This window comes from Bombus bifarius, unplaced genomic scaffold, assembly GCF_011952205.1.
Source record: "Bombus bifarius isolate JDL3187 unplaced genomic scaffold, Bbif_JDL3187 scf7180000009343, whole genome shotgun sequence".
Classification (NCBI taxonomy): Eukaryota; Metazoa; Arthropoda; class Insecta; order Hymenoptera; family Apidae; genus Bombus; species Bombus bifarius.
In genome coordinates, this window is record NW_022885057.1 from 1,585,635 (window position 1) to 1,597,999 (window position 12,365).

General features: G+C 35.8%; 1 protein-coding gene across 3 annotated transcripts in view; it reads left to right on the plus strand.

The window, feature by feature from the left end:
• Positions 1-12,365, plus strand: part of LOC117215073 (lachesin-like) — a 181,443-nt gene that overhangs the window by 136,926 nt on the left and 32,152 nt on the right. For all 3 annotated transcript variants that reach the window (XM_033461495.1, XM_033461493.1, XM_033461494.1), the window contains one exon: positions 12,064-12,249. In XM_033461495.1, the coding sequence (XP_033317386.1) occupies positions 12,064-12,249 (186 nt within the window). The remainder of the gene's footprint in view (positions 1-12,063; positions 12,250-12,365) is intronic.

The window sequence follows — 12,365 nt, forward strand, 5'->3', positions numbered from 1 at the left end:
TAATACCGCTCTAGTTAGCGATGTGGAGAACTCAAATATTTATGCAGTTGAATAAATAAAGCAAAAATATTATTTCCGATTATTGCAATACTATTTATGATAAATGAATAAATTGCTAATAGAAGTTATTTATTATATCAAATTTTTATTTAATTGTTAAACTATACAGAAAGCTAATAACATTGATGTTTTCCCGGCTGCTGCAATCTACCTATTTCCATCGGAAAAAACAATACTCTAGAGAAATCAAAACAATGTACCTTCCATACGATATATATATGCACATTCGTGTTTGTTGAAAGTCAAATAATTGTATTCGTGTTTCAGCCAATCTTTTTCTTCCATGCTTTCGATAATGTCATTCCGGTGATATATTTTATTCGATATCTTCCATTTCAATAACTAAATACATACTTGAAATATATTTTGCACAAATGTGTAACGAACGAAATTGATTATCGACGAAACAAACAGCCATTAATTTATTATTCTCTGCAGCACTCCAAGTATTCGGAATTAGTTACATTTTTCGCCGATAAATAATAATCTTTCGTATACTTGTCATTTACGATGAGATATATATTTGATCGTGTTAAAGTATAAATGTTAGGTTAAAAACTTTTGCAGTTAATAACAACATCCAAATTAATAACCAGATGACAGTTAATATCCAAGTTAGAGCTTCTTATAAATCGATATATTCTCTTGATTATCTTGCACAAACAAAAGCGGTAATTTCACAAGTAAAATTCGTGGAAATATATTTGACAGTTTTACGATTCCACTTGTTGAACGAATTTCTTACTGTACGAAAGAGTCGGCGAAGAGAATATTTCTTTTCGAAGAGATTTTCGTCGAAAGTTGCCCTGTAGACTTTAATTAAGCCTTGAAACCTTAAACTTTATAACTCGGGAAATGAATGATTCTTTTTGCCAATGGGGTTTGCGATCCACCTTCTTCCTCTCGCTGTTTCCAAGCTGCACTCGTTTGCACCTTTCCAAATGGAAAAGGTATTCCTAAAAGAATTTTCTGAAGTTAAAAGTGTTCTCTACCTCCTCTTAATTTTTTCTTATTACTTACTATCGTAACGAAGGTGACGAATGGAATGATTCTAAAAATGATATAAAAATTCCTTCCTCTTTAAATAGTTATAAATCATATTCATTCTTATTTTCATCAATTCGACAACAGTTTGAACGAAGTCTCGAAGTATCCGAAACGAGAATGAAATTGATACGTAGGAAAAGGCGAGACAAAGAAATGTGTTTCAGAAACGCATGCATAATTTCAATTATCGCTTGTTCCACGAAAGAAAATCATCATTCTTTCTCGAGCGCAGCGAGACGCGGCCGAAGGCGCGAACCCGCCTAACTTGCTGCTATTTGACTTGCTGATTCGTATACGACAAATTATCATTTTCATTTTCATCCTCATGATCAAGAGTCCCGGTTAAAGTCTTGCGCCAAATGTATGCGCATATATACGGCCGTAAACACGCCGAGTATCTTTGCCCCTTTGCGAATACGCTGAATGACAAATCACTCTGGCCTAACCATCTGATATCTTTCGACTTACGCAAGGAAAGGTGGTTTAAAGAAAGGTCAGAAAATTTTAACTCTTCATATTTTATTTTTCATTCATTTATCGTGGTTTCTATCGAGATATTTCATATATCACGAAATTCTCCGAATTTTTTTTCGATATCACACAAAAAAGATTTCGATCTATTCTTTTTTTTTTAAGTTCGTTTAAATCACTTTACTAATAGAAAAAGAAATTGCGAACGACAGGTAAATATAGAAGGTTTGATATAGCAGTGAAAATTTTAAACACAGTGTTTCCTTTGAACGAAATGCTCTCGAAAAATTTTCAAGCTACCTCACATCAGATTTCTCACGAGCTGATATTTTTCGCGTTTCCAGCTCGAATATTCCTTCACGCAACTCTCTGAAAGCCTCGGTGAATATTCTTCCGTAGTGGTTGTTCGTGGTGGCGTGTATCCACCAAGACGAGCAACTTAAACAAGCGTACTCGAAAAGCTTAATCTTCATTCACGCGCCGATGAATAGCCGGCAATAAATGTATACTATAGTGCGATATACCAGTTAGAAATACAAGTTTTACCATGATGATTTTCGCTTTTCCGCACGGACTGCTGATATCATCAGTTTTCATCGTATTGCAATCGAGAAATATTTTATGTTCAAGCTTGCGTAGCAAAAACATTAATATGAAATGAGAAATAATCGCTGCAGGTAATTCAAAGATAAATTAGCCAAGAGAATTTGAAATCTTATCTTGGAAATTCATTTGAGAGAACATCATCCTTTGTGTATTTAAGAAAATTAATTTTGATATTCTACTGCAATGATAAATGGCTTCTTGGCTTTTTAGATTTAAGCTTCGACGCTTAAACGCCATAATTGGAACTTCCAGAACGAAACATTGGCGATGCCCAGACATACCGGAACGTGACAACTAGTTACAACTTCCGACAGATCTTTCGTGAGATTGCTCGTGATAATTATTGTATGCTCGCAAATTTCCTTCAAATAGTTAATCGAAAGTATTTTTACATAACAAATTCTTTTTCAAAATCGTGAATCTTCTAGAACATTTCAGCATTATCAAATTTCTGAAAAATTTTACCAAATTTTATTACAATTATCGTAATAAAGCTTTCTTACTATATTCTAAATTTTATTTAGAAAAATTTAATATTCTATATTTATAATTATTACATGGCCACCGTTTAATCACTGCAGTAACTATACTTTTATTATCACAGCGGATTAAATTATAGTACTCATATATATCGGGAGCACCATAAGTGAACCGAAAAAATACACCGTAAGTTTTAATATCGTTCGAGCAAAAATTTATTCGTCCCGTTATTGAACCTAGTACTTTCCAATACGAAAAGAAGGTATTCTACAAACACGAGATTAGGTTTCACGGTTGGCCGCTGATTCATCACGGAGAAAAATTTTATATGATCTATATATAAACGCACAGACGTATGTCGCACAAAACGTTTCTCCACAATTGCACAACACACTTGAAACTGTTTGTTCGTGGGATGAAATATGATGCAAGCTGCATTGGACGACAGTTGAGTGCACAATGTTTAAGATGTGTTATGCGTCGTAAGTAATAGCGGGGTCTCGACGATCGAGTCGAGTGTTGAATATCAGATTGTTCTTAGCGTATCTATGAATTCTCACTTACAAAAGGCATGCCTTGATGCATGATTATATGATAACAGAAGGTGATGACAGAGGTTGCATGAGCATGTTTTTCAATAAGCATTAATTTAGATTAAATAAGATTAATAAAAGAGGCGGATTAATCGTTGGTAGAAGATAGAAAGTAAAAGAGGCTCTAGATATCAGGTATATGTTAGAGAACACGTGATGTCAGATTTTATAGAATGAATATAGAGAAATAAGAACTAGTAAATGAATTAATAAGAAATAGTAAAGTGAACTAATAATTTAAGCTGATCAGAAAACCAAGCGTTTAAAAATTCATTTGACCCCTTCGTTTCCGGTATAATTGTACTGACGTTTTTAAAATTATCGAGCGAAATATTCATTCCTATTTTGAATTCTTCCTACATTGGGTAAAATATCATTAGAAAATAATAGATAATGCGCTAGGTAGAAAAATTACAGACAAACGTTTACATTTGCTAAATAACTTTGAAATGAAAGGGTTAAATGGTGTATATAAAATATATAGCAAACGTAAGATATTTTTTGTCAAATATTTGGATTACAATAACAAACAGAGAATAAATTAAGATAATGTTGGTAGGATTTATCATCGAGTTAAAGAGTCGACGAAAATAGAAAATGAAAAATGAAAGACTATTTCATTACGAACAAACTTTAAAGTACCAATTTCCCGAAATTGAATGAAACGAAATAGTGCCATAAAAATTACAATTCTATTATTCTTTTTAAGGATCGAACGAAATTAATTATCGCTTCAGTTATTCATTAACTGCCGAAAACACTCCGTAGCGTTAATTATTGATAAATTTAACCAATTTAACGGGTTCTCTTCAATCGTCAAATTATTATTAATGTCGAATCGCCAGAAATATCAGATTGAATTTATCGTTCTCGAACGATTTTTAACAGCTCCACGGCGAATTATTAAGCAAAGCACCGGCTCGTTTTGAACGAAAATCACGAGACATCGGAAGCTGATCCGTCAAAACGCATAAAGCTTCGCATTCAACGAAAGCCTGTCGTATGCAGTATAACAGAACCTCAAGATAAAATTCGAAATTCACTGTGACAATTCTGAAATAGCTCCACTCCGTTGTTTATAATCTATTATTACCATATCCATTGCTCCTCTTGCACGCGGTCTTTAAAGAGATTTATGAGCGAGCGTCGCACATTTGCTATTCTCTTTCTCATCGCAAAAGAATTATTTACTACTATCATCAAAAGAAAAAAAAGGATTCCATCCAAGAAAAATGACTGAACAAGTAATAGCAAACGAAGGAAATAACCGTTTTCATTGTAAAAGAAAAAAAGGACAAAACACTTTTATGGGCACGGAAAAATCGTATTGCGTTTCGAGCGTTAAAACAATTACTCGTTCATCGTGGTTGTAACACACATGACTAGCCATAAAACGTAGTTCGTCTTAAACGCGCTTAAGTGTACACGTCACAATATGTCGCAATGTTTAGGAAAAAGTACGATTTTACACCACCAAAAAATAGCTGTACCACCAAGTCTGGAGAATATAAATACTTTCGTTCCTACGAAATTAAAATTCTACAAAATGAAGAACCTCCAAGTCAAAAGATTAGAGAGTCTTGTGACAGACGCTCGACGAAGGAATTCTAATAAGATAGACGCCTTCTCTAGTGGAATTATCAGGGTTTGTATGGAATTGGTGGAGACTCTATAGCCAAGTCCCGAAGAAACTCTTTCGTTCGTTTTTGATACGTTTAAATATCAAAGCTTTGTAAATATAATTTGTAATTGTTTTTAAAATGCTTGAAAAGTGATTCCCTCGACAGAATAATTTTATTAATTTTGTCACTATCAGGATACACTGTATAGATTATGCGCTTCGCTTCACAAAATTGCATTTTTACTGTTAACAAAAATTATGACTCCAGTTGAAAATCTTTGATATTGTCGGTGAATAGTAATTTATAAAAAATTGCAAGCCAGAATAGAAGAAAATCATTGGTTCGTCCCATTGCTATTTTTAAATAAAACGTTGAATAGAGAAAATTCCCTATAGCGATCAATACTCACGGATCACCGTATCTGAAATATATGTTACTCGTTTGTCGAAACGAATAAAATGGCGGCAAGATAAAACCGTGATTTAAACGAATACTTATATCAAAGACATCAATACAAGTTGTACAGGAGATCATCGGAATCCGGGAACATTAAACAGTCAATCGAAAGTTGAAAAATGAGGTAAGTTCAAGGGAAGAAATGTACAGATTCATAAATATGCTCCGCCAAATTTTAGCGCACGATACTAATTACGTCAAAGTCGAGAAGATTAAGTTAAGCCTTTGCCTCGGACGAATGTACATGTATCAAAAGCAGACGGTTTCAAAATTCATATCTCCCTGGTACACGCCGCGAAGTAATCTGTTTAATTAACAGCATAACATGTGAACTACATGAAGTATCCGATGAATTTTGTAGCCGATAATTCAAATAATACAAAACTGATCGTTCATAAAGAAATAGACCTCATAAAGTTAGGAACACTAAATGCACTTATGTATTTCCTGTAATAAATATTTTGACATTTACGAAAAATGAAGTGAACTTGAAAAACCATTGAGAAATTATTAAAATTTATAGGAATTGTTACCTTGTTTGAAAGCTTAACTTATAAAAATCCTACATGTCCGATAAAACGTTTTCTACAAGCAGTGAAAATTATTCAAAAATGATTTTTGTTCCAAAGAAGTATCTAGATTTCTCAAATAATTTTTATATTGCTTTCTGTGACCTACGTTCGATATTGATATTATATTTAGCCTATACAGTAAACTACCAACATTTACAGTAAAAGTATGCTACCAACCAAAGGATTATTACCTAAACAAACAGAATAAGAGAGGAATAAAAGCAATCCAGGTCATATTTTAGAAGTATTATTTCCTATCGACGATGGTCGTCACGTACCTTTCTCTATTTTATCTTCGATCCGTCATTGGTCTGGCGTACATAAATTTCGTTATAAACGCGAAGAAAAAATCGAATCTGTCGTTTATTGACGGTTCCTTGCAATATCGTGTTATGCCTATTAATTATGAAAAAAATTGCATAAAAACAGCTGTAATTCAAAGAAACGATAGTCCCGTCGATTCTCAATATTGAATTTGACGAATGAAAAACGCATAAAAGCAGTCGTTATAATTTACTACGGTGACTAACTAGATATTTTATTTCTGGATTATGTATATCCCAGTTATTTCTAAATTACATGCAAAAATAAGATGGATTGATCAAAGTGATAAATTAAAATATCCCATTGACAATATCTTAGTCCCCGAGTGACTAATTTAATATACTAAGTTAAATTAACGTAAGTTAAGAATAAAAAGAAACATCTACACGTCAATTCCACTTACAAACAGTTGACGCGACGAATCGACCAACTGTATTTCTGTAACAAGTTTATTAGAAACAGATACTACAGAAATATCCTGTGTATCATCCACACACACAAAGAAATGAAAAGGAAAAAACTTTGATAAAAGTACGAACCAAAGAAACGTCAACTATGAAGCAACTTTACGTATAAAAGACAGGCGCAACTTTATTACAATGTCCTCGAGAAAAGCATAAACATCAGCGCTAATTACCACGGGCTTCAGGAAGAAGAATATTAGGAATTAAATATCTCGAAACAACCAATCCTTGTAAAATTCTATAAAGACAAAACTTAAGCTTTATAAAGCTATCTTTTGAAGACAGACTCTTATTTTACATGATATAAGTAGCTCGCATGGCTTAGCGCTGCCGAACCGTGCAATATCAAAGAACCAACAAAGTTATCTTGAAACGAGCAACCTAAAATTCATTTCGCATAATATAGACACGATACCATAGTAGAAGGATGATATTTTTATAAAAAAAACTTTCGTGGCTAATTGCTGCAAAGCTACGAGACCTTTCGACAGGAAGGAAAAATAAATAGAAGAAATAAATCCGAAAACAAGTAAAATAAAATAGTCAACAGGCCGAAGCAAGATGAATCGTTAACCAGGCGACGGAATTCAACAAACCGTGCAACCCTTCTGCCGATGAAAACAGCCGATGATGACGAAGAAAACTGACGGTCACGTGTAGCCGTAGACGCGTAAGCCGCAATATCATACGGGTCGCTTGATACAATCGGTTAATCGCGCGATGCTGCGTGTGTAAAACCGTCACAGTAATCTGCTGCGAACCGAGCACTCTCCAGTAATAAATACTAACATTTAAAGTTGTCCCCAGTTGCAAAAAGCAGAGGCCGAGGAACAAAAGCTAGTGAGGGAATAATGCTTTCTGAAATCTCGAGCGTAAAGCCGGCCGGCAGCGGCAACCAAATAGAACCGGTGGCCGTTTGAATATAACGAAGCGCGAGCAGAGAGGCCAAATGCATGCAGAAGAAACGGAAACGGATGAAGGAGAATAGGAAGACGATGAAATAACATTAGACAGCGTGAGAAGAGGGGTGACGAGAAAGAGGGATGGGTGACCAACAGGAAGCAGCAGCAGGATACGAAGAAAGGGATCGGGCCCTGCGAAACTTTTAATTAGCAAGCTTATCCATTTATCTGCATGCCGTTGAAAGGAACAGCCGTAGCTCGCTACCGAAAACAGAAGTCGAGAAAATAAAAGAATAGTCGGTGAACAGGGGAGAATGCAGTCGTACGAACGGAGAAAAGGGGATAAGGTAGGGAAGAAAACGAGAAGAAGGATGAAAAAGAAGACGAAAGAGGGAAGTTAGGTGGTCGTGGAAGGAGGGTATGAGCGAGAAGATGGCGGGAAATAAACGAGGTGTGGTAGACTGGACCGACGAGGCTCCTGATCCCACAATGCGCCACAATAGAGCGCCGACGATGGTTTTGCATATGAAAGAGGGCCGAGAATGGAGACCACGGTAGATAGGTGCACATAGTGTGATATTATATCTGACTAGGGTTCCACGTCCTTCCCCCTTCCTCTATTTCGCTCTCTTTCCCCTTTCGTCTGCTCCATCGTCGTCTATCCACGCTCCCATCCTCTTATCCTATCTATTCTTCTCTCTCGCTTTCTATCTTCCTCTCCGTGTACACGCTTCCTATCCTTTTTCTTCTAGTTTTCTTCTTCACTTTTTCTTTCGCTTCAAGTTCCTTTACTAGTCCTTATTTTTCACCCTCGACAAAGGTACGAGGCCGCCAGACCGATCGCCAGTTGAAAATGCGTAGGGAAAACTGCATTAGGCGGAAGGCGTCTTTCGCTTAAGATAAACTCGTTTCCATAGAGCTCAGCCCTTTAAAGTCGTGGACTGCTCATTGTGCTGCAAATTTGCGACTGCTCGCGAGACACCGTTGCTAGATCATTCTTTTCCTCTTCCATATCATTCTTTTTCCTTTCTCCATCGTTATTGCTCTCCCCCTTCCCCCCCCCCCTCTCCTATATGTGCAAGTTCCTTCAAGTTTGTTTTCTCTCATGTTTTCTACTTTCTTGTTCTCAAAGACGCAACAGCACCGGAAAAAGCTACTTTTGCTGCGGCACTTAATGTTTCCGGTCACGTCTACTTCACCATGACTTTTAACTAATTTCGTAGCTCTAAAACGGTACGATATTTCAAAATGACAAAGCGTCTCCAAAAATACTAAAAAGTCTTAAGAATAAACAATTTTAACGTTTCACGCGGCTTCTTAAATCCAATAATTCTCAACCCTTCCTCGGGGGTGGATTTCGCGGCCAAACGGCGAAGAGTTTTCCGAACGAGAAAGGGGTTTCCCTTCTTTCGTGTATACGATCCTCCGAGCGAAGATCGTGCCGCGACTTTCGACTTTCCCTGAATATTTCGACTAGCCAGCTCGTTGAAAGATCGAAAGAAAGAGGTGGAGCCTCGGAACCGACAAGCGTTCCGCGTTTCGACGCAGTTTCCTTAGGCGTGTACGCGGAGCTTAAATTTATGAAAGGGTTGTGGAGCTGTTTAAATAAAACAGTAACGTAGGCAATGAGAAACCGTTAATTACAACCAGCGGATGATAAAGGTGGTGCTTTTTATGAAACTATAAAATTATTAAAATGAAATAATACAATACTATGGTTTGATGGTGTGCAATCGTTTTATAAATATTGTATTATTGGATATCTTTTTAAATGTTAATACCCTAAAGGAAGATATAAATTAAACCAGATATTCCCGCAAATTGAAAAGTGTTAAACAATATCGTATCATACCAAATACCAAGTAATAACCTTAATAATAGCTCGATATTCCGAAACAGATTAATCATCCATCGATGAATCTCGAAAAGAACGACGTAAAAGCAAAAGGTCCATCGCAGAGGACGATAGGACTCCGAGGGGCGGGAAAGTGGCATAAATGTTTCAGAATCGCGCGCATCTGTCGTCCGGGGGACTTTTTCAGTTCCCGAAGAGAGCTCGTTTTTGGAGCTGCTCAGGAAGGCGAAGGGCAAGTAGAAGGAAAGGGAGAAGAGGGTTTACTATCCTCGTATAATGTATTATAAGTGGAGGCACTCACAGGGCCGTCACTACCAAACACTCAAAGCCCTCCACCCCGCTTTCTCTAGCTTCTAGCTACTGGTTGGTCTCTCTCTGTCTCTCTCTCTCTCTCTCTCTTTCTCTCTCTCTCCATTCCACTGCCGCTTCCAAACGCGATCCTCCACCTCACCCTCACAGCTTCTCCGTAAACCTCTCCAGCTGCCTTCTCTGTACACTCCGCTTTCGAGTTATCGATAAGAACCGCAGACCTCTTTTGTTGGTTGATAGATAGCCTATCAAAGCGACGCGAGGTCAAATATTCGACATGCCGCCGGTTCAATTTCGTGCCAATAATATCTATGCGAAATAAGAAAACTTCCCGCCAAAACTTCGCGTACATCTATAGGAGACCGAGCTGCATTCGGAAGGAAAATGTTGACGTTGGAAAATGAACTTCGTCTACTGTATCTCGGATTGTTGCCTCCACGGTATAGCTTAGTAAAATTGGATAATATTTTTCGCATTGCGGTGAAATATCTGGGTTTTTTGGGGTCGATAAAGTGTTTAAACAAAGCGCACTTCTAAGCATATTGGTTAATTAAGTTTGAAATATTTCTTTTTAATTGTAATGATGGCACTAATCAATATTAAAATTAAAGTCTATCTATTGAGAAGATTACTCTGTTGTATAAAGATATAAAATCTGACAATCATCAAGAACAATTAAAGAAAGTTTATCTGAGAAATAATCGATTGAATTTAAGTTTAAGCATATGATGTGAAATGCCTCGTTGATATTGTAGGTGTCTCGTAGTTTAGTCGTCGTAGGATTTCTCAATGTAAAGAATTATAGTTTATATATATAATCTAATATCATTAATATGTGCAGATATAATACGTTTTTAAAATAAGATAAAAAGTATCCTACACAACGAGATGTTAAGAATTAACGATCTCAGAAATTGAAATTGAGAAAACACGATATAGGAAGTTTCTTTAGGTACTTTGAACAGGGAAATAGATATAATAAATTCAGAAAAAATTAATTATCGTATAAAAGAAGAAAATAAAAATATTAGAAGTCTGATATTTAATAAATAAGTTTTGCAGGAAAATACTAAGAGATTAAAATGCTTGGTTCGATACATATTTTGCAGAAGAATCTAGGAAAACATCTACGTTAACATTAATATCAGTATTCTGAGAAAACAAAGTATTCTGTACTAAACAGTATATTCCTTATAAATAAATCTTTGTTAAGTTCTTCTGCAAGCATATGTATTGCAAAAAGAATCAATTCGTCCTTTTATTATTACGAAGCTGATTAAACCTTTATAGCGTTATAAAATCCATGCGGAAATGGAGCATGCTTAAATGCTAGAGAGAAACTTTAATTACTCTTTGACAGGATTGTGAATTCCTTTGATCTTGCCAATTTAAAAGAATCTCTATAAAATAACGCGTTGTAAAAACATTCGTACAATCGATAGTTAAATCAAGCGCGAAATTTAATTTATAGATACTTGTGTAAACGGGAAAAGTAAAATAGTGGAAGGAATATTATTCTCACTATTCTAAAATGCAAGATAAATCATGTAATTGGAACGAGTCGTATTTTCTGTTTAAGGATAGAAAAACCAGAGGGAAAGACAAACTACGGTATAATGAAGTTTATCTTTCTATAACGCATCTTCTCGTATCATATTTCTCATGAGCGCAACGTTACGTAATTATATTTTTCCTGCATAAGTTTGTTCAATAGTTTGAAATTTTTAATGCTCTTAAAACGCGATAAAACTAGTTGAAAATAGCGACGATGAAAATGGTACCTCCAAACATTTTCCAGTTCGACCATTCGTTCGGCTTTCTTTTCCCAATTTTTTTATATATAATTAATCCAAGAGGTAACGTAATGGCTTAAAGATTACTTTTATAAAAATGTCAACTATTACATAAAAACTATCCCAAATCATACCCTATAACGTTAAAGAATATTAAAAGAGGTATTAAAGGATGGTCTTAAGTAACAATATATTTATAATCGCTAGTTTCGTTCTTGTGAACTTTTCATTCACAAAAAGAAATTTTAACGACGAGCAATCACTTTCATCGATTAATTATGGATAAACTCGAATTTGGGCATGTTTCATTTCCATGACAAAGGGTATGAAACGAGTCGAGATCGTTTCGAAAATGAGTTCTACGCGGAATTATCTAGCAATTAAGGTATTAAAACATTGAGTCTGTGCATATTGTTAGCGATAAGTTTTCGCCAGTGCCGTGCGAGCGGTACCGTGCACATGGACGAAGAAATAGCGCAGTGTGTTAAGAAATGGGTTTGTGAGGCCAGGTGGCGTGGATCAAAGCAGACACCAAGGCAGTCCTGGCGATTCACGAACACGTGATCACGAACAACGCGCGTTTATCAGTAACACACAGTGACTACAACACGTGGACGTTGAATATTCGTGGGGTACGCCGAGAAGATCGAGGCATTTACATGTGTCAAGTCAACACGGATCCTATGAAGAGTCAGGTACGAATAAATTATCCTTTGAAATAACAAGTCGTGCAATAAGAAGAAAAAAAAAGCAAATGAAAGAAAGATAAAGAAAGAAAGAAAAAAAGAAGGGCGGAGAAAGAGTGGGAAAG